Consider the following 22,030-nt stretch of genomic DNA (forward strand, 5'->3'; position numbering starts at 1 on the left):
AAATGTATACATGGTAATCACTTACTTTTCTGTCTTTCTCTGTCACAGGAACGACACCCAACTCACCCGTCAGTCTCCCCAAATCACCCACTTTCCCATCTGCCTCAGGCTCATGGCTGGATGAGTGCTCTATCTGCTATGAAAACACAGTGGACACCGTCATCTACGCCTGTGGACACATGTGTCTCTGCTACACCTGCGGCCTCCGCCTCAAAAAGATGGCCAACGCTAGCTGTCCTATCTGTAGGAGAGCTATCAAAGACATTATAAAGACCTACCGGAGCACTTAGGGGGGCCCAAACCCCATGTCACATAAGGGCCATTAAGGATCTCTAATAGATCTCTGTTTCAAGAGAGGGTTGGTGTCACAGTTCAGGGACTTTCTCTGGCACTGCATGGGTCTCCGTTCCCATGGCGATGACTTTTGAACCCTTGAACCTTCAAGGCTCAGGCATCCGTTCGCAAAGGTCTTTTGTATTTCATGCTCAAGTCTCTGTTGCTATGGTAACCAGTGATGTTGCTGATCCTCAGGAGCATCTGGCTTTTCAACCGATGTAAGACAAAAATCATAGACGGTATCTCATTGAATTCAGGACATTTCAGGTGATACAGGAGATATTCAAGGTTGCACATCTCACATTTCTTTTACCCTCTCTGTGAGCCATAATAGACTGCAGTAATCTCATTCATAGCATCGCTGAATATCCTTAAAAGCTGGAATCATATTCAATAGAGTGTTACAGTCTCTTATTTTTTTCTTCTGCTGTCCTCAGAGCTAGTCAGACCAGCTAAGGCACTTTCACTGATGAAATTCATACAAAAATGTCTCAGTGTTTCACAATTTTTGTCTGTGCTGGGCTGAGACAGAGATAGGAATACAGATATAAAGGTACAGTGCTTTTTTTTTTTTTCATACCTCACCATTTCATGCTAGTTGTGTAACCGACAGCTTGTCCTTATTATGTGCTCTGAAGTGAGCTGATCTGGAGGTCTTTGTGCATTGATGACTATTTGATCATGTGTTTCGTAATGTAATCTGAAGCTTTGGTAGGTAGCAGGTAAAATCAGCTAATGGTCTGCTATAATTTTGCTTATGCGTGTGTTCAACAAGCAGGACGTTTGTGTTGGAGTTAAAGAGAAATAATTTGTTATAACAATACACAGGAATGATTAACCAATGAGTCATGTGGCAGATTGTTATATAACAACTCATTTCTGGACAAAAGAAGACTAATATTGGATATTTTAATTCATCCAACGGTGCTGGGAAGTGTAATTGCCACAGAGAAGTGCGGTTTAAATCGAGCACCTCACCCCATGACCCTAAAACATGTTGGCCTAATCAAACCTTGATTTACTGTGAACTTGTTCTCGACTGTCGATCCGAACACGCAAGCTTTGGGTTTTCTGCAAAAGCAATTGCAATGTTGCCATGGAGAGCAAAATCTAGGAAGAAGGAAAACAGCCTTGAGGCATTAACCGATGAAAGAGTCATTTGTGGTCAGAGGATATTTGATTTGCACAGTTAATCCATATTTCTCCCATCCCCCCACAGCCGACAGTTTCTGTAGGCTAAAAACTGGTGTGGATGGGGATAATAGTGAGCGCAGGCCACTGATGAAATAACAAATTGATTCAAATGGAATATGTCAAGAAAAAGCCATGAGTGTGGCTCAACTTTGACAGCAGACCTCTCTTTTGGACCTTTACAAACATGTTCTTGAGGTTACTGAAGGATAATTATATAGAAAGTCCTGCTGCTGTAAGATATAGTTGACTGGGAATGTTCTAGGAAACAGGAGGACATCTAGGATTGTCACTGAGAGGTGAATTTTATCTCATTTTGAACCTGATATCCTGATATCTGAAGAACCTCTATCCTTAAGGGTGAACCGCATAGATGAAAGTCACGAAAGCTGTTAAGAACGTGTCCGTGTCATATTACGCCCCAATTGTCATGAAAATATCACACTGCAAAAATATATTCATTTTTATAATAAGCTTGTTTTCTTTATGCAAAACTTCTTAACAATTTCCCCGCCAGCGTTTTTTTTATTGTTTTCACAAAAATTTCATGGTCCCCAGAATATTTTGTTTGAATATCTAAATATGCAATATATCAAAAGAAAGAAAAAAGTTTCAATGTGGGTAAGTTTCATAAAAAAGCAACATTTTGAACAAAAAGCATTGCTTCTATCTTTTGTTCCTGCTCCTTTTTTGCCTGTGTTTTGATCCGGAGATTCTCTACTCTTTCAGAAGATGTGTAATAGCGCCCCCTACCTCATAACAGTCAAAATACAGAAAGCCGGAAAATTCTGTTAACGGCGGGGAAAAAGTTAATGATCTTGAACAATTTAGAAATTGTGGCATGACCATTTTTTATGAGATTGGGACGGTTAGATATCTTATTCTGTCAGCAAACAGCAGTTTCGATTTTTGGTTATAGATCTCCTATGAACGTCACTTATCCCATGATCCGCATTAAATTCTGGACATTCACAGACAAGGCTTAAGCCTGGTCCTAGACTAAAATTTGTGTTTGAGCTGTTTTAACTGAAAGCAACTTGCACTGGCATATCTTATAATATGTCAGTGCCATTGTTTTGTCTCAAGATGCGCACCAGCAATGTTTTTTTCTAAGGCATGTTTTAAATGTCCCAATTAAACTAAGGCCTAATCCTGGTTTATAATCTAAGCCCTGTCTGTGGAACCAGGCCTCATGCAGTGCTTTTAAGAAATCCAGATCACATTTTGCAATTTATGGCAAACGAGGACACAGTAATGTGCATTTGCGTGTACGTGTGGATGTTAAAGCAGCTCAAGAGAAATATCAGTGAACTACAATGGACTGCAGGTTAATATTGTTCATAACTAGCCAGTTAGCTTGTGTAAAGCAATCGTGATGGCTGGCGCTTAAATTCATGCTGCTATTATTAGTATTAGCCAGCTCTCCTACAGGCAATGCTAACTCCGTGTCGAGAAAATACCCTGTCACTCTTGATGGGATATTCTCTTAAAGAGTTTTACTCTATTGTTTGAAGTGGTGATTCACTTTTGAATGTTAATTTATGTTCATTAGAGGAACCTATTAGAATAGCTGTATCTGAGGTGTTGCTATAGCGCTTTGTTTTTATTATTTTATTTTTCTCTTTTTGAATTATTGGACCGAAATTTATGATTGTATAGTTTGCTTGTCAATCCTCTGTGGTTTATACAGCAATGTATTTCTTGAATTTTGTGCTGGCTTTCTTGTATTCAAGCTATACTGAACAGTACACAAATCAGGGGCTTAGCAGTAAACAATCACAACCAACTTTTTGTTGGGAGCGCAGGATAAACTTAAGATTATGTACACTCCCTTTTATATCAGGTGTTTTATGATTTCATTGGCAATACATTTTGTTCTGAGGTGTCTATTTATGGTGAAATTTTACTGGTCTGAACTTGATTAAAGTTCATGCAGTTCTGAAAATGTCCTGGAGGCCTAATATTTCTGTTGAGATCTTTTGTTAAGATTTTTGGAAAACTTGAGAAAATTGACTGAAGTTTTTATTTAAAAAAAAAAAAAAAAAACGGCACTTTTTCTGTAAATTTCAGTCGCTTTTTAAGATCAATATTCCCCCAAATTTATTTGTCCCTAGTTTTGTATTTCTCTAATAGTGTCTTTTGCACAGTTTAGGGTGTAATATAAGGGCAATCTTTGTGTTTCTGTCACTTTATAAAATTTGATTGTAGGTTGTTTTGTTTTTTTGTTTTTTTTGGACATCATCTTTATGTTGATATTTGGACAAAATGAAGCTAATCCTGTTTGAACAAGTGTACTAATCTTACCCACATTTCTATCATTTAATGCTTGTATGAAATCGAATGGGATATTTATTTTACATTTGCGCTACTCACACATTGTTTTTCTGAGGATCTACAGAGGGACATACAGTCCTTACAGACGCGCCACCATTGGATTTGATTTTGATTGTTGTCGACCCTGTAATGTACTTTATTTACCGCGCGTAGAGTATGATGTGTTGAATCTGATGTGTGTTGCAGATTCTGTGGTAAATGTCATTTTCCTTATTTAGCTTTCCTCTTTTGGAATTATTTTTAAATCAAAGAAAGTTAGATATAATGAAAACAGCCATATTCGCACATTGGCCAATAATTCTGTTTCAGAGCAAAAAAAAAAAAGTCTTTGATGTTTTGTGAAGTAACCACAAATGGGATCAGGGATTGCATAAATTATCACCCCAACCTTAAATAATAATGATCAAATCTGAATATTTTTTTCAATCTTGATGATGACACAAGACTTTTTTTTATCTTATATATACATTTTCAAAAAAAAAAAAAGATCAGAATTGCTTTTCTTTATCCTATATTGTTGTGTCCTGTTCGGCATTTATGAACAGTGTGTTTCGTTCACTCATTACCCATTGGTGAACAGTGGGACCAAACTAATATTGATTCAAAAAAGTATGATTCCCTATTCCCAGGGTTTATTCAAGGGCTGTGTTAAATGAATCATTGATTCATAGAGTCCATGAGGTTAGTAGTGATTTAGTCACAAGAAATGGCTCGGCTTATTGTGGCATTCAATTTTTGACTCAAACCCATGTTCAGATTTTTTTTTCTTCTCCTTCTTAATGTTTGTGATCAGTTTAAGCTTTGTTTTGTCTGAGTCAAAGATGACTGTGTCAATAAACTTTGCAGATGCATTTCAGCAAGTGGTGTGTTTATTCTGTGCCGTCTTAGTTCCAATATATGTTAAAACATAATTAATTATTTATCCTACTGAGACCCAAGTATAGACTTTTGTCCACTGTAGTGGACATATATTTTAGCAAATTTCTCTGAAAACATATGTGTTTCATCCACAGTCTGGATTTCCTGTAAAAAGCAGATTCAGGGATTTTCAGAGATACCAAATGTTTGGAGGTTTCATCATGACAACTCCCTCTCCTTGGTCTTTAAAAATGACTGACATTGATTGAATGATAAAATTTAGCGTTCTTATGGAAATATTTTGTAATTATAATTTAAATATGACTAATTTTCAAATTGTTTATCATAAACCAACATCTCAGGAAATTGTTGTGGGGTTTCAAATCAGAATACAACTCGATTTCATATATATCCACTGTAGAGGACACCAGGACTTTTGAGGAAATCAGGCATTTTGGGAGACACAAGTGAACAGGCAAAGAAATTATAAATCAATATTTATTCTATGAAATATTAGATATTCTTATGAAGAAAAAAGAATCCATTGTTTTTGCCATGTCATTTCATGCAGTCCTGATGTCCAGCAGACACCAACATATGAATAAAATATCTTTTTTCCCGATTTGTTTCTTATGCTCCAAACAATGTAATGACAATAAAAAAAAAAAAACTATAAAAAAAAAAGAAGGTCATGTCACTCTTGATTAATTGATCTTCAAGAGCATATCATTTTAGACCTCTATAATACAAAATAATGTCAAATGCTTCAACTGGACTTCCTATAAAGTGATTACTAACTCACAGCATCTGACCAAGAATCAGTTCAAAATTAAGCCTGGAAATATACAGTATGAAACATGATGGCAACCTGACCCCGGATTAGACGTTAAAGGTGGATTGTAACAGGAGGCCTGCTTGATATGCCTGAGATCAGAGGTGTGCCGATGAAGGATGAAAGGTTTCTTTGATGATTTTCTCTAAAGCTGAGAGGAGGATGAAGATCTCCCCTCATGGTTAAGGGTACATGTTTCTGAGACCCACTGTGAACACGCTCATTTCCATCTGGATTTAGTCATTTGACAAGACGGTTCAAGCCTGCTTAAGGCTGCCCCCTAATGGACAAAAATACGTGTATCCTGCTCTATTTTCCTAATCTATTCTATTATCCTTCCTGTGACGGTTGAGACAGCGTTTACAAACAATAAGAAATAATTTCACTTTTCACATATCTTCAAATATTACAACTCTATGGTCCAGCACAATGCTTAAAAAGACAACAGGCAATTCTTCTCAAAAGCTGCACAGAACGTGTGCCTAACCAGTCCTTCTGTTATGGCGTTACAGCTTTACCTCATAACCGTGTTCGTTTTCATCTTAAAATTGTATACTGGTCAAATATTTATTATTATACTAAAATCATTATGTTTCAAAGGATAAATCGACTGAAAGGAAAATTCTGTCATTACTTACTGTCAAAGCAATACCTGAAGAATATCCAAGTTACATCCATTGTTTGGTGATAAATATATAATCTGTTTGGTACCGTTGACGGTATCAAATTTTCTTCCCGCCCGAGTATATTCAAAATATGTTCCCTCACACGCGAAAACCAATTGGGTTTTACGTCTATTATTCAAATCTGACTCAATGCGTTTTGCATTAATGGAATCCCCCTGTATTGCAGGGGAAAGTGGGGTAAGATTAGCCTTTTTTCACTTATGTAGTCCTCAAGATAAGGGAAAATGAGGCACAAGTACAATAAAAGTATTTAAAGTAATTTCAGGATGTTTCCTATCATTTTAAAGGATCAGAACACATCTATGACAAAGGGTTCTAAAAATATGGTTTCTTATAAAAGTGTTCCTCTGGCTCAATTTACCCCAAGTTGAGCCAAGTCAGTAGATGGGCGTAAAGTGACCATCTATCTGAATCTGAATCAATCCCATGTGAAAATTTAAAGATAATGTACCTATTTTTAAAAACTAATTTAATAATCAAATATTCTTGGTAAAAATATTTTACAAATATTTATTTTTTAAAGCTAAATTAAACACCATAAAACCAACCAAATGAAGTTGAAATTTCAGTATCTTTAATTGTTTGCATTTCTGAAAAAATATGTTGAACATCAAAGTTGTAACCTTCCCATAAACAGACTAAACAGAGCGTTTGTTGAGTAAAATTAAATAAAAACTAAAAAAGAACAAATAAATGTCACTGAAACTAATAAACATTTTAGTCAAAAGGTTCTTGACATGGTAGTTTTTCTGCAATGTCGACAATTTTAGGCCATTAGAGACTACAGATGGAAAGATATATTTGATTAAACATCCTCTGATTCGTATCAGAGAAGGATTTGGTGTACTTGTACACTGTTCCTAAGAAATAAACTCAATAAAGATAATCTAAACCAGTTGTGTAATATTACATTGAAATGACACCAGTTTATACTTCAGATTTAACTTGAATTCAGTGCCTTATGGTGGGGTAAGTTAAAACGCTGGCTCAATTTACCCCACAGCATTTAGCTCACTTTGTCCCATAGCTGCCATTTTGGGAAAAACAAGCTAGCTTACCAATTGAGAATAATATTTAGCTAAATGACTTGCATGGTTTTATACATTGCTAAATCACCAGTATGCATTATAAATAGTTTTAGACCTGGACAAATTTGCATCTGTTATGTTAAAATTTTACTTTGACAAGCCAAAAACAGTTTTTAAAGTAAAAAAGTGACTTCCACTCCTCCCATGTGCTTCTCCTTTTCACAGTCTGGCAGAAATGATGGTGGTTCTAAAATATACAGTCACATGGCAATAAAATGGTACGGTTGCCAAGATACAGGGGGTGGGTCAACTTACCCACTGGCTCATCTTACCCCACTCTGCCTACTAATTGAAACAAGTCATTAACTGGAAGTCTTATTAAAATAAATTAATTTATGTATTTGACAGAGGCTTTTATCCAAAGCGAAACTGCATTCAAGGTATAAGGTAAACATCAGTTCTTGCTTTCCGATCCCAAGACGACATTGCTAGGGCAAATTCATCTATCGACCGGGATATAATATTCTACACGCTAAGCTGTGTTGCAGTCAAATGATACTACTGTATATGCATTTAATCATTTGATAATCAATAGAAAATATTGTAGCACTATAGCACTTATGCTAGCCAAGCATAAAATTGTCACATGACCTTTTATGTATATGAGTGATGTGTTGTTATCATCTTAGAAATGTTTTTAATTACATTTTATTCAAACATCTTTGTCAGTGTTTAAAATGACTATAAATAGGCTACTTCCAGTTCTTCACACTGGAAATGGAAGGCATTGTGAATTTGCATTATGGGATATTGTTCTCTCCACACAGTGTTAATTGTATAGGCCTACATTTTTCCAAAATCATTTGGGTAGTCCATGGCATGCACACAGAATATTTGCAAATTGTAAATATGCATACTATATGCAGAAATATTATAGTTAATGTGCTATTCCAATGACAGAATTTTATTTTCCTTTCTGAATGAATGTAGACCAAAGCATGACAGTGAAATATAAGAACAAGGAGGATACATTTTATTGTGTTTTCCATTAGGACAATGCAAGATACAATGTAAACATAAAAAGGTACAAAAACAAAACGTAAAGTAAAAATCACAAAACAAAAATGCTGAAAATTAAAAGCTGAAGCTGTAGACCTTTAGATCTTTAAAAGAGATGTATACAAAATGTAGATTTGGCTGAGCGCTGAATAATATCAATGCAAGGCTTTCTCTCATTATGTCCAATGGAACACGTTTGCAAATATCCATCCAAACATTCCTTATATCCAATGGTCTGTAACAGAGAAACAATGTGGCATCTCATTTAGGCATCTTCACTTACTATCTGAGAATTAAACTTTGCTTGAAGAATCACTTGAAGTCTGAGTACATTGATTACAAAGACTGCCTGTACAGAATCTGCTGTACATGTGTAAGATAATGTTTAGAAGATGTCAAATAAAAACCCTTGCACACAGACAGTAGTCTGTTAAGTGGGTGCATAATGAAAGCAATCAATCAATTTAACTTTCAGAGAAGTGACGCTCATCAAAAGACTCTTTTAAGCGAGACATTACCGGCCTGTTACATTACATGCTGTTTATTTTTTAATTTATTTTTTATTTTTTGTGACTGTTAATTAAGAGGAGAGGAATGGTAATTAGTGCAGACAGCCAAGCAGAGACAGGGACAGAAAACAGCAAGAGATTAGACTGCCGCAGCATGTTCCCTCTCTGCACTTGTTCGCATCAAAATGAACACAAATGCCCTGTCGCCTCACACCAAACACAAATAATGCAAATGAATGCAGAAAAAATTAAAAACCTACCAAACTCCCATTAAGCACTTCATACATCACAGTGCGCACACATACGACTCTCTCCATCCTAATCCATGCCTAATATAGGCCTACATCCTTACTATCCAGGTAAGGTCACATGACGTGTTAGTCGGATTATTGATCATTTTGACATATTTAGCTAATTACATGATACTTCGCACACCTTTTAACCAATGAGCTTCCTTTCGCAATTACCAATCATTTAATTCTTGCCAATCAAAATGAAATCATTTTGAGCTGAGCACAACTACAAAAATACAAATTCATTCATGACTTTTTCAGGCATGAAACTCACAATTTGATTGCCCTGTAAAGAGCGTCCAGACACAATCGATCATGTACATTCTTACATCTTTTTGTTTTACACCAACACGACACATAGACGCCTCAGTAAATCCAGCCATTTGCTGATGCAGGAAGCTCAAATGATTCCTCTTGATGATGTTAATACATCTCGACATGCTGTGAACCATTAGAGACATGATCAATCTATCTCGGCATCTGATCCAAACCCCCGGGCAGCTCGACATCCACAATCAGTGTGACATTTGTATTCACAGCGCTCTTCCCAAGCATCTGTAATTAACAGAGCACTCGGGTAATATGATTTCACAGCGCGCATGTAGCCTGCTCCTGATGCCGCGGCTGGAGACGAGGAGTCCTATTCTTTTACAGCATCATTCTGTCAGCAACTTTTTAATTGTTATAAAGAGGCTTGCAGCAGCTGCGAGCTGTGATGGATATTCGTTCGCAAGTTTCAGAACCTCAGCATGTGTACTCTGAGTCATGTTTTGAAAAAAACAATGGCCTCAAAGACAAAGCTGCTCACTTGAATTAAGTTGCAGTCAGTTTTCCAACAGAAATAACTAGTGTGATTCTAGAACACAGCACCTCACTAGGGCTATTATGACAACGCAGTGCCGCTGTGACACCATAATGAGCTGCTTCAAGCTCTCTGAAGTGCTAATTATCGTAAAAAGCCTTGGTTTTCTTTCCACAGCGAACACTTCTACAAATCCATTAGAACTGTTTAATCGCGCCTAACCTTACCTGACTGGAATCCCTTCTAACTAAACATCATAAACAAACATTCTCTCTATTCACCTTCTCTCTCCACCATTTAAAAACTCCTGTACACAAACCATCGCAGAATACACACAAAAAATATACCAACAATCTTTTCTTAAAATAACAACAGTCTCTTCCGATTGAGGAGGATATGGGATGTTCCAGGTTCAATACTTTGAATTTGTGTGCAAACCAACACACTTTCATTGCAATTCGTAGCTATTTTATGTTTTGGCGAATTGGTACAATCTCATTCGTACGTTTTTGTATCTGGTTAGGACCCACTGACAGTTAGGTTTAAGTCTTCGGCCATCCGCGTGACATAATTTTCATCATCAGGAGGGTCCGCGGACGTTCGCACACTCCGTCAACGTGCAGCCCAATATTTGAGAGCGCGTGGACGGTCCGCGTACAACAGCGCATGTGCGAATGACTTGAGCGCTTGAAAACAGCAGTCCACTAGATAGTGCCAAAGGAGTATAATTTGAAAGTCTTGCTCGCTCAACTGTGCACGAGATGGAGTGAAACGTGGAAAATGAAGTATACATGGGCCTTTAGGGCTGGACGTTCATGTTTACTTTTTTCTAAATATCGCGAGTTTTGAATTCATAAAGTACGAATTCGTGACGGTGGACCTTCATGCTTATTTCTGAACAACTTAAGGCCCGAGTATACTTAATTTTCCAGGTATGCTTGAGTGCGCGAGCCTTTCAACGAATGCTCCTCTGGCCATGAGTGCGGAAAGACGCGTTCGGCACGTGCACTTCCATCTAGTGGACTTTGTTTTCAAGTGCTCAAGTCACTGGCACATAAACTGTTGTACGCACACAATCCCTGCGGACACAAAAATTGGGCAGCGCGCGTACGTCCGCGGACCCTCCTGATGACGAAAATTTTGTTACGCGGACCATAGCATTGGGTTTTACATTTCTGTGCAAATTCGTATAAAGTCGCCACCTAATAAAATAGTTACGTTTTCTTCATGAGATTGTGTTGGTGCAAATGATTTTTGTCTGTTTTTATGAAATTATTTTCGAAAGCATGTCACAGAACCTGGAATATTCCTGTAAATATATCCCATATATTCTCCCATATAAACGGAAAGAAAAGAAAACACAACATGAAGCAAGAAACTATAGCAAACCTCTATTTGAGAGAATTTGTTTAAATAGGAAAAGTGAAGACATTTCAACTCTCATAAAATGGTTCTCTTGACCAAAAACTCCAAGACAGTCGTCTATAACTCTCCTCATTTTTAACCAAAGCAAAATTCATTAAAACTCTCAGTACTTGCGTTCCAAGTTCAGATATTCATGAATTCAGACAGTAAGAGAAGCAAATTTATGCAGTCCATGTTATGAAAATTAGACCTGGATTTCCAGAATAAAAATTAGTTATTAGTAGGCTAAAAAAAAAATGTAAAAAGAAAACTGACAATGATACAGTATGAAAGTCCTTGCTGTCGATGATTGGGATTTAGGATAGAGAAGTCGTGTTTGCCATGGTAACGGTGCAATGTAGGGGCGGATGTCAAAGAGACATGTCGAGCAGTTGGCAGTGTGTGGTGCAGCGCTCATATAGCTGCTGATGGTTTTGCCCCACCATCTCAGATTTGTGATTCGACAGGCTGAACTGACAAATGCCTTGGAGAATAAGATATGCCCATGCTTCCCTATTATTTCCATACTAATTCACCATGGGTCACCATGAGAGGTCACTAAACCCCTTAAAGCAAGACACGGTTCAGTAGGTAAAAAGTGTGAATGCAGAAATCAAGTCATGGGTGGCCGGTAGACTGAAGGAGTCCATCTATGAGGGGATTTTAACATTCAGCATAACATATTTGAAGACATATTGAGCGGCATGATATGCTCATTTTGACTTGGAGGAAAAAAAGAAAAAAAAAACAAACTATGGGACAAAACCAGGCATTATTTGACATAAAATTGTCAAAATGACAAGTAAAAACATTTTTTTCAAAACGGTTCTTAACTAATGAGATGCCTGTTTTTGTATTGCACATTTCCTCATTCCATCTGAGTAATGTCAAAAGTGAACAGGAGAAAGAAGAAGAAAAAAAAGAAAAGAAAAAAAAAATAGCAAAACACAACATTGTTCCTGAAAAATGCATTGAAAAATTAAATAAATAAAGAACACATAAAACAAAGCTAGCAGATACACAAGTAATATGAGATAAGAACTAGTTTGACACTTAACAGTTCCCTTGTAAATTGTATAGGCGCAAATGAAGAAAAAGCATAGTGTTAATGGAGCTTAGCAACATCCATCACAAGCGCTGCGCTGCAGTGAGTCGACACATTTCTATAATGCCATCGTCAAAAGGAGAGTTGCAATTGAGAGTGGCTTAATTAATGGCTTAATTTTCATTTTCAAATTTAAAAGTTAAAAACAAAAATCATCCAAATTAGAACTTTACAATTCCATTATTGCTATGTTTTTAAGATAACATTTAAATGAAACACTCAAATCAAATTTGGTCCAGTCACAATTTGGGATCCACATATACTATATAACTAATAGAGCCCTGCTGTTTTTAATTATAAAATTTATGTCTGTTGTCATTTGATCATTCCTATTTTAATGCTGGCTTTTAATTAGAAGGATTGATTGATTATCATTTCGATTTTTTATAAGGTCGATTTTTTTTTTTTTTTCTGAGAGTGATATGATGATAATAAAATAAGATTAAATGCTTTTTTTTTGCAGAAATAATCAGGCATTATATGTGGCTCAATAACGAGAAAGGAAGTGTCCATAGTTGCTAAAGGTGCAGCTACCACTTTGGTTGAAAATGCATTCCTGATTTTTTAATAGTAATAATGAAGAAATACACGTTCACACAATGTGAAAAATGTTCACATGAATTAAAAAACAATTACTTCCAATTTCAAGAGTACGAGTAAAAAAGGCCTACATAAGAGACAAAAAAAAAAAAAAAAAAAAAAAAAAAAAACATCATCTTGGTAGGAAAAAAAAGCTTAGAATATAGCAGTAGCCAATTACTAGTACTACCAAGAGAATCAAGCTTTGTAAGTGTCAAATGACAATAAAATGTCATCTTTGCATGACAGAAGTAGTAAAAACTTTTTTTAAAAACGATTAAAAATGATAAATACAACAAAAATGTTGTTAAATAAATTATATGCTGATGAAGTACACTGCATCTTTAAACCAGTGCATTCAAGAAAAAGTTCAAATGCATTGATTCACAACAAATGAACAACTTCATTCATCATTATTGTCCATGTGTGATCACACAACAACCAACAAACAAACAAACAAGACAAAATAAACAACTTTCTGCTTAATAGAATATAACTGCAATCTAGCAGGTAATTAATGTTTTAACTGTTTAACACTAAAATACTGTCCAGCAGAAAAATAAATCAAAGTAGTGCGAAACTCAATTAAGAGCTCACACTATTCATTAGAAAAATATTTCAGCAGTCTTGAACATCAGCTGTTTGATGCTGTTGTTAATGAGTATTATTCGATTGAATAAGGGAGAAGTAATCATTCTGAGCTTAGACATCTAAAAAAGAAGAGAAAGATTGGACTATGGACTAATAGATCAATTTTGTGATTCTATTTTAACATCTTTGTCGACAGAAAATGAAACACTTTTCTGAAACGCTAGAAGTTTAAACTGCTTATTGTGTAACTTCAGATTCAATACTGCCCAGCAATATCATAACGTAGAAATTAACCTTGCATATTAATGTGCTTTTCTTTGGGTTAAAAAAAATCAAGTGCTTCCAGATATAACAATTAAATATACTTTGTTCTCAGTTCTGAAACCTCGTTTAGGTTTTGTCGAATACACTGTATTTGTACCCATACAAATAAATACTAACTCTAAAACAAAATGTATGTGTATGTAATTCTTCTTTGGTGTGATCACATTTTGGGCTCAATGTTATGTTACTACTTCCCTGGGATAAAATGCTGAACAAAACATAAGATTTTCCAGTCCTGATTTCATGACTTTCATGACGATTTAGCACACGCAGAGCAGCAATATCTAAAGTCCTGTCCTCTGAAGCTGTCTACCCTCCTAACATGACCAGATGCACTTTGTAAACTAAACTTGGGTTTAAACCCAATAAAGAGGTGGGTGGGCATGAGGTGATCTATGCATGTAGCTTTCACAGACTGTTTTCCTTTAACGTGTTTTACTCATTTTGGCCTGCGAATATTTAAAGAACGGGGAAGACAAAAGAGATTGATCGTCGTTATTTACGACAACTGATCAGGACAGGAAGTGACTCAGTGAATGTTTCGATGTGTTAGGATGTTACAAGAAAGCAGAAATACATCTCTAAGGAAGATATAAAAACATCAAAAACACAAAACAATTTCTAAAAAAAGTGATACGTTTTTAAAAAAAAACGACAAAGTTATGCTTTGTTTTTTTGAACGCACTCAATGCTAAGATAAAATTTGATGTTGGTTTTTCTGTTCAAAACATTTTAACAGAAATTTCTTGTTTTTGAGTTCTCAAGATTGAATCTGCACGTTTTGTTATGCACCTATGCTGAAATTATCTTTCTCTCTTTTTAATGGTGTAACAAAAATAAGTTTGTTGCTTTCTGTACTTGTAGGCCTATGGCACTAAGTTGAAGTTTGGTATTTTCATTGTTTCACTGGTATTTGACCAATTCCTCTTAACATTCAGTGAAAGATGTACGAAAGGCACCCATTTGGCATAAAGTTACGGCAGGTATTTTGCTAAACATTCACCTGCAATTACTCTAGTTTTAATGTAAACTCCTTTCTAAAAGGCTCTGTTCCTCCCGTTTCAAACCAAAAGTCCTCCAGTTCGTCTTTTTACATTTTGATTACAATTGTGCATGTTTAAAACACTTTTGGGGAATTACTTTTTTCTCTCCAGGTAGTTAGACGGTACCCAGCCTTTACGTCCCTGTAAGCCATCGAGAACCTGGCAGTACCACCATCCATTTGGATTCTTCTCCAAAACTTCAAGACTAGTGCCCTCTGAGAAACCCATGGTCTCTTCATCGCCTCGGTAATCAGCAATAGATACGTAAACCTCTCGAAGGTTGTTGTGAATGAGGTGTGTCTTCTCGATGGGCTTGGGTCTTACTGTAGAGATTGGAATTCCATTTCTCTGGGCAATCAAGGGGCTTGAACTTCCGACGGGTGCTGTAATGGTGGTCCCGGCCCTCACCCGCACATCGGTCGCTGGCTGCGGTCGGACGGCAGTAAAGGAGGAGTTTCGCCTTACGCCTGTGGACCTCAAGTGGTCACCAGCACCCAGTGATTCGTTTCTCCTCAAAGACCCTGTATGGATGTTGGTGTCCTTCAGAGGCTGTGGGGGAGACACAAACACTGACTGCGGTCGCACTGCTGCCTGACGGACACCGTTCCGCATCCGTACGCCTGAACCGTTCAGCATTGCATTTGGTTTGCTAAATCCCCCTGGTGGTTTGGATGGGATTGGTGGGCTAGGGTTGCTCATACTCCTCAAGTTCTGCTGGTTGAGGTTGTTAAGGGCCTGAACACGCTGCTCGTTCTTCTCGAGGCTGTTGGACTTGTTGGTGCTACTGAGATCAACAAGAGGGCCATCACGGGATTCTTGAACACTGACGTCATGGGTATGCTTGACTGGCTCCAAGTAGAAAGTAGGTGCCCAACCCTCATCATTGCCCCAACGGACATACCACCATCCACTTTCCTGCTTCTCCAGCACCTCAACCTCCACACCAGCTGGGAAGCTGACCTCTGACTCTTGGGCTCGTTCATAGGCATCTGTGGTCCTGTAGAGCACACTTTCATGGTCGGATTCCCCACCTCGGCTACCTTTGGAATAGATGCTGGAGAGATCGGAGGTACTTCTTGAGGAGTTGGAATCTTCAGAGGACACAACTGAAGCAGTCTCAGAATCTTCACCACGTACTGCACGGACCGCTCCTTGCCGAAGACTTCCGGTGGGCCGAAGCTGGCGACGTAGGCTACTGATGTCCATTCTTTCTGGGCTTTGTGGCTCTGACTTTGTAAGCAGAGGTTTGGGTCGAACCACTGGTTTGGGCCTGGCTAAAGGACTCTGGCCAATTCGGATCTCCACGTCTTTACGCATAACAGGCTCTCTTTTGGGATTGCGTCCTGATTCGTCTGACGATGACTTGGGGCTGTGTCTCTCAGCACGACCAAGAGAATGGCTCCGGCTTAGATCTGGTGTTACTTTCCGGTGGGGCTTCCCTCCTCCAGAAGAGGACCCGAAAGGTTTGCGACCCAACGTGAGACTCCTTGGGGTATCTGAATCGCAACCACTGGCAAAGTCATCAGAGGAAAACCTAAACCCTTCATTTTCATAAATCACTTCCTCCCTATTGACATCCTCCAATGAGTTTCTTTTCCTCAAGGGAGAGGTCATCACTTTTAGTAAAGGCGACGCTTTACCAGCCTGTGCTATCCTTTCGGCAGCTGCTGGATTGCTTTTAATTACAAACTTACGGGGCTCTGGTTTTGGGGAATTATTTGATTTTTGTTTTGGAGGATTACTGTCCAGCTCGGAGTCAAAACCAATGGCAGGAACGTCATATTCCGGCTCCTCATAGACACGCTGAGTGGGGGATTCTGAGGCTTTGGAGGCGGAACCACACAGAGAAGGTGATTCCTCAGAATCCTGTTTTTTGACTGGTGGAGCAGGGGGTGGAACTTTGGGGCGGGTAAGTGTACTGGTTCGCCGGCTCAGGTTGGGCTTCTTGCGTTTATCAATGTAGGAGCAGGGTGCCCAGCCTTCCATATCCCCGATCTGGACATACCACCAACCACCAGAGTTCTTCTCTATGACCTAAAGAACACATATTACATGTTTACATAATACAGTGGCACATATTTATTATACAGTGTGATCCAAACTTGTTTATATTAAGATTTAAACTAATAAATCCCATTGTTAAACGTTCTCTAAGCGATCCTGGGTGGATGTAACTTCCTGTTGATGTTCGAAGTGTTGTCAAACAAATCAGAGGCTAGCTAGACCCTCCCTCCTCCTCCTCCTCCCCCTCCCCTCCGTGCTTCCTGAAACAGTCATGAACGCGCATTTAAAATCATTCTTGTCGGTTATTGGCTGGAGCAGGTTTATTATGTTTCGTGGTCCAGGCTGCACCAGTTTGTTTTTATTGCCGTTTTCGGAGCTCATGGCGACTACAGAGACCGCGTTTTTTTACAGTGTGTTCAGGGGACAGGCAGCTATCGGATAGTGAGGAGATGTTTGCTGTATGTGACAAAAAAATGTTTGGCCTAAAAACGCGTGACATCACTTAGAGCACCTTTAATGTGGCATAAGTCTTTTGAACCCCACTGTATATATTTATGATTTAATAAACTTTATTATTTTCATTAGTCAAAAGATATTTCATTTTTGAAAAATAAAATATATCAGATATATTAGAATATATCAGCCTTACATCAGCCTTTTGTCCTCCACGGAAGCTGATGCCATCTGAGATACTGGATTGAAACTCTGCTATGGTGTAGTACTCCGCTTCCACAGTAGGGGCCTCTGGAGGTTTGGGCAACTGGAATGCCTTAAGTTTTGGAGAAAAAGACGTTACTGTCTAATAAATAAATGCTGCTCTCTATGAATTTAATTTGATAATAATTCATTTTGGTCCACTTAACTTACCAGATTTGCATCTCTTCGAGGAGGTGGTTTCTGTCTGAGGTTTGGAGATCCTGCCAGTTGAAAATAAAACCATTATCATAGTTTAATCAAGTTTAGTACTTTAATTTAAGAGATTTCCCAGTTTGTCTATCACCAACAAATATTTAGCATTTTTAACAAAAAAGTCAAATTGGAGCCAGACTGGATTACAGTGCCATCACTAACCCTCATTATGAGAGAGAAGTTCAGAGATGTGTTTCAACACACTCAAGCATGCATTCACAACAAGCATGTTTTAAGAAAAAAAATATCAAGGAAATCTTGTAGTGTGAGAAATGTGATGGCCTGGATATGACTGATTAAGCAGTGAGAGCAATGATAAGAAATAGCCAATGAGAAAATAGAGAAGCTTAAAAATAACATTACTTTTTTAACCATTGCCTCACTTTAAATGTCACGTTTCATCCTTTTTGCTTTTAGATTTATTAGTAAAATGCATACAACGTAAACTGCTGTCAAATCAGGCAACATTTTGGCAGTTATCTGAATAGAATCAGTTACTTTGCAAGTTTTAACCAAGACCTGGAAATTTTGGGATCATATGCTGTCTGTTAAGGACTCGTTAAGGTGAAATAATAGTGTGTGCATCTCAGCATCCACAACAAAACAGATTTACGAGAATGAATGTCATGTAATGTGAGCAGTACAGCACTATGGGATTTTTTCAGTTGTATAGTGTGCATTTGGCATTAGACAAATAAGTAGGCACAAGACCAAACAAAAAGCAAACAGCTGTTGACAGGCTGAATGTTGAGCAACAGAGACAGTGAATGTGTCACTATCAAGGTACACAACACTCGGACAAAATGTTAGAAAACATCTGTTTACCACAAAGAAATGTTACCTATGGCATCAAATCCTATGTGCAAAAATAACAGGAACATAAACATATTTATTATATCAAATATGGCTATATAATTATACAATTACATAGAATATATTGAATATAAAATATATAGCTATATAGATTTTTAAGAAAAATATTATAATTACTTCAGCAAGATGTACTTGTTTTGGATTAAAGTAAATAAATTCCATAATATATCTAACTTTTCTATTCTGTTCTGTTCTGAACATGTGAATTATGTAAATACATGCCATAACCGAACTGTTTACTCACCTATCTCAACTCTGTGTGGTGCCACCCGGGCTATGGCAGGTGACCCCGGCTCTGCCCTGCTCTTGTTCTCCTGTAGGGCGGCGCTAGATCCAGAGTTCATTCCCAAACCAGTGACCACTGTGGGTGCCACTCCAGCCTCTGGGGCATACGGGATAGGTAAACTGATTTCACTTTTAGAAATGTGGCGCTCAGGGGTGGTGGCCTCTCCGTCAGTTTGAATGTCCTTCTCGCTTACAGCCTTCTTGTTGAGGAGGTTACTGATCTCCATTATGTTTCCGATGATCTCCACGGGGCCAGTCAGAGTCTTCTTCCTTGGGGAAAGGTCATCTTTCAGTTTCTTCAGGTATGAGGCTGGGGCCCAGCCCTCCTTACCCTGATACCTGCAACACATTAGTAGCAGTATTGCACATCTTTCAAAAACTGTTTGCATTTTACACATGCAAATTAAATGATTCATTTTATAACTCCATGCATTCACCATTCTCCTACTGACCACTAGAGGTCAGCATAATGTTTTAAGTAAGATGAGGTCCTAGCACTTTATGAACGCATATCATTCCTGATGTAAAACTGCTGTAATTCTATGTATCCTTAATATGCAGAAGAATATATATATATATATATATATATATATATATATACACACACACAGTAATTATATGACATTATATGTACATGTACAGCCCCAATCCCAAAAGGGTTGAGAGAATGACAAAATAGATGCAAGGATAGTAGGACTCATTTTTCGTTCAAGCACAGCAAAAGTTGAAGCTTTCTGTAAAAGGTTTTACAGAAATTCATGATGTTAATATTTATAATATTTTAATATCTTCATGCCTTTAGCAGATTGGGTGGTAATATAGTTTATATTTCGCAACAATACAAGCAATTGAGATATAACATAGGTCAATAGTATATACTGCCTACGTGAGCGTACTGTATGATAAAGTTAGATATACTTTCATATCTAACTTTATTTATAGAGCTGTGGGGTATATATATTTACATTAAGTGACAAAATCGGGCAGTTGAGATTTGCTGTATAGTATATATTGCTGTACATGTGTGTAATGTGTATGCAGGGAAAATAGGATGCACAACTTTTAATATATATAATCAAGAGGCTGAGATTTGCTATATAGAGTATTACATACCAATTAATACAGTAATAACATAGTAAACTAGTAGTGCAGATGTTTCTGAAGACCTTTTATGTATTCAGTAATATCGTATTGCAATGAAGAAATGAAATATCATCAGAAAATACTCCCAAATAATAAAAAAGCAAATATTTCCATAATATAGCACCTTAAAGTCTGAGGACTAGATTGATTACCTGATGTACCACCATCCCTCCAGGTTCTTCTGGATGACCTCCACGGTTACTCCTTTCTCGAACCCAATCTCATCCTTTCCCTGGCTGGAATACGGCTGGACAGTGACATATTTCTCCTCTAAAAAAAAAGACAGATAAGGGAAAAAGAATGAAAAAAGGATTTCTTTGTTATTTGTTGTCCTGTACTTGGGCCTTTGCCTTTTCTGCGGTGTGAAAAGAGGGTTGACAAATGGATTCAACTGCTAACTTATAAACTTACAAATTTTAGGACTTTCTGTGGGAAAACAGAAGCAAAACCACAAAGTTTGCAGTAAGACCGATCCAAAACTCACCCTTCACCACAGGCACAATAACACAATCATCTCTCAATCCGTCAATAATAACATTAACGAAACTCCAGGAGACAATGAGCCTGCTGTAACCAGAGCAATACAACCCTAAGACACAATAATTATGGTGAGCCTCTTCACTCCGGCTCTAGTCTTATTCCATATGAAATACCTAGTAGGGTCAATCATATACAAACATGTCCAGGCCATGCCAAGCCTACAGAAAAAAAAAAAAAAAAAAAAAAAAAAAAAAATATATATATATATATATATATATATATATATTGTAAGCCTTTTAGGACCATTAAGAGTTTCTGCACTGTGACATAATGACACAAGTTCCCCAAAAATAGAATAGAACATTTATCAGCATATATTAAAAATAGAACAACACATAAAAAAAAACATTTTAAATAATATATTATTTTCCACATTACAGTAAAGAATCGGGGAAGAATATGTGCTTAATAAAAAAAATAATCATACAATGCAAAACTAAAATATGTAAAGGTCCCAAAACTAGGCATCATTTTCTTCAAGCAAGATAGAAGACTTATTTTTTTCTTTTTATCTTGTGCTAAAATATGTCCTGGATATGTTCATGTTTTGTGAGATTCACCCAGTAAGACAAATAACTGATCACAGCCAGTTTTATTCCCACCATTTTGCATCAAAAGCTCCTGACATCTTATAAAGCATTTATCTTCCCTAAAAACACACATAAAACATAATTCGCTAGTGTTTACATATTACACAACTATGTTTAACATCTACATATCAAACTCTGATGTCGATCCCTTTGCGACGGAGCTTACAGTCTGCTCAGAGCAATGCTATAAATTTCGATTTAGTGAAACAGAAATAGAGCTGATAAAAGACTAATAGTGGGGGAAGTGCTGAAAAAGAAAAACAACAAAAAGAGAGATGAATATCCTATATGTAGTTTTTCTAAGCAGTGAATAACACAGTCTGCCAGCAACAGATGACATGAGGTCAGGGCAGTTAGTCACTGTCTTTCGCAACGTCTTTATCAACACTTCAAGCTTTCCCGGGAGCAGACAAGCTGGGAAATCTTTCAAGCGAACATACGACAGAGAAGAAACTACCCTGTGCTGATCTCATTCTGAACTTCTGACCTTAAACCAACACTAAACTTTTTACAAAATGTAAAAGAACTGATTGCAGGCATTCTGCTAAACATCTCCTTTTGACTTCCACAGATGAAAGTCATAGTGTGGACAGATGACAACCAACAGGAGTGAGAGATGTGAGGGCAAAAATAAAAGAGCTAAAACACACACAAAAAGAAATGCCTCAAAAACACATTTTCCAGCAGTCAGCAGTATTTTCATGGAGGACTG

At 37.3% G+C, this 22,030-nt stretch overlaps 2 protein-coding genes across 11 annotated transcripts in view; one reads left to right on the forward strand and one right to left on the reverse strand.

Annotated features, from left to right (window-relative positions):
- Window positions 1-4,717, forward strand: part of neurl1aa (neuralized E3 ubiquitin protein ligase 1Aa) — a 91,138-nt gene extending 86,421 nt beyond the window's left edge. For both annotated transcript variants that reach the window (XM_048196358.1, XM_048196359.1), the window contains exon 6: window positions 49-4,717. In XM_048196358.1, the coding sequence (XP_048052315.1) occupies window positions 49-290 (242 nt within the window). In that variant the 3' untranslated portion in view covers window positions 291-4,717. The remainder of the gene's footprint in view (window positions 1-48) is intronic.
- Window positions 4,718-8,277: 3,560 nt separating this feature from the next.
- The window catches only part of sh3pxd2aa (SH3 and PX domains 2Aa), a 137,728-nt gene continuing 123,975 nt past the window's right edge, over window positions 8,278-22,030 (reverse strand). For 6 of the 9 annotated variants that reach the window (XM_048196365.1, XM_048196363.1, XM_048196360.1 and 3 more), the window contains 6 exons: window positions 20,341-20,458; window positions 19,005-19,384; window positions 18,729-18,743; window positions 17,846-17,895; window positions 17,628-17,747; window positions 8,278-17,008 (listed from right to left, as the gene is read on the reverse strand). In XM_048196365.1, coding sequence (XP_048052322.1) covers window positions 15,068-17,008; window positions 17,628-17,747; window positions 17,846-17,895; window positions 18,729-18,743; window positions 19,005-19,384; window positions 20,341-20,458 — 2,624 coding nt within the window. In that variant the 3' untranslated portion in view covers window positions 8,278-15,067. The remainder of the gene's footprint in view (window positions 17,009-17,627; window positions 17,748-17,845; window positions 17,896-18,728; window positions 18,744-19,004; window positions 19,385-20,340; window positions 20,459-22,030) is intronic. The other 3 variants (XM_048196369.1, XM_048196361.1, XM_048196364.1) reach the window with 1 other exon arrangement.

The sequence above is a fragment of the Megalobrama amblycephala genome, linkage group LG7 (genome assembly GCF_018812025.1).
Source record: "Megalobrama amblycephala isolate DHTTF-2021 linkage group LG7, ASM1881202v1, whole genome shotgun sequence".
Taxonomy (NCBI): domain Eukaryota; kingdom Metazoa; phylum Chordata; class Actinopteri; order Cypriniformes; family Xenocyprididae; genus Megalobrama; species Megalobrama amblycephala.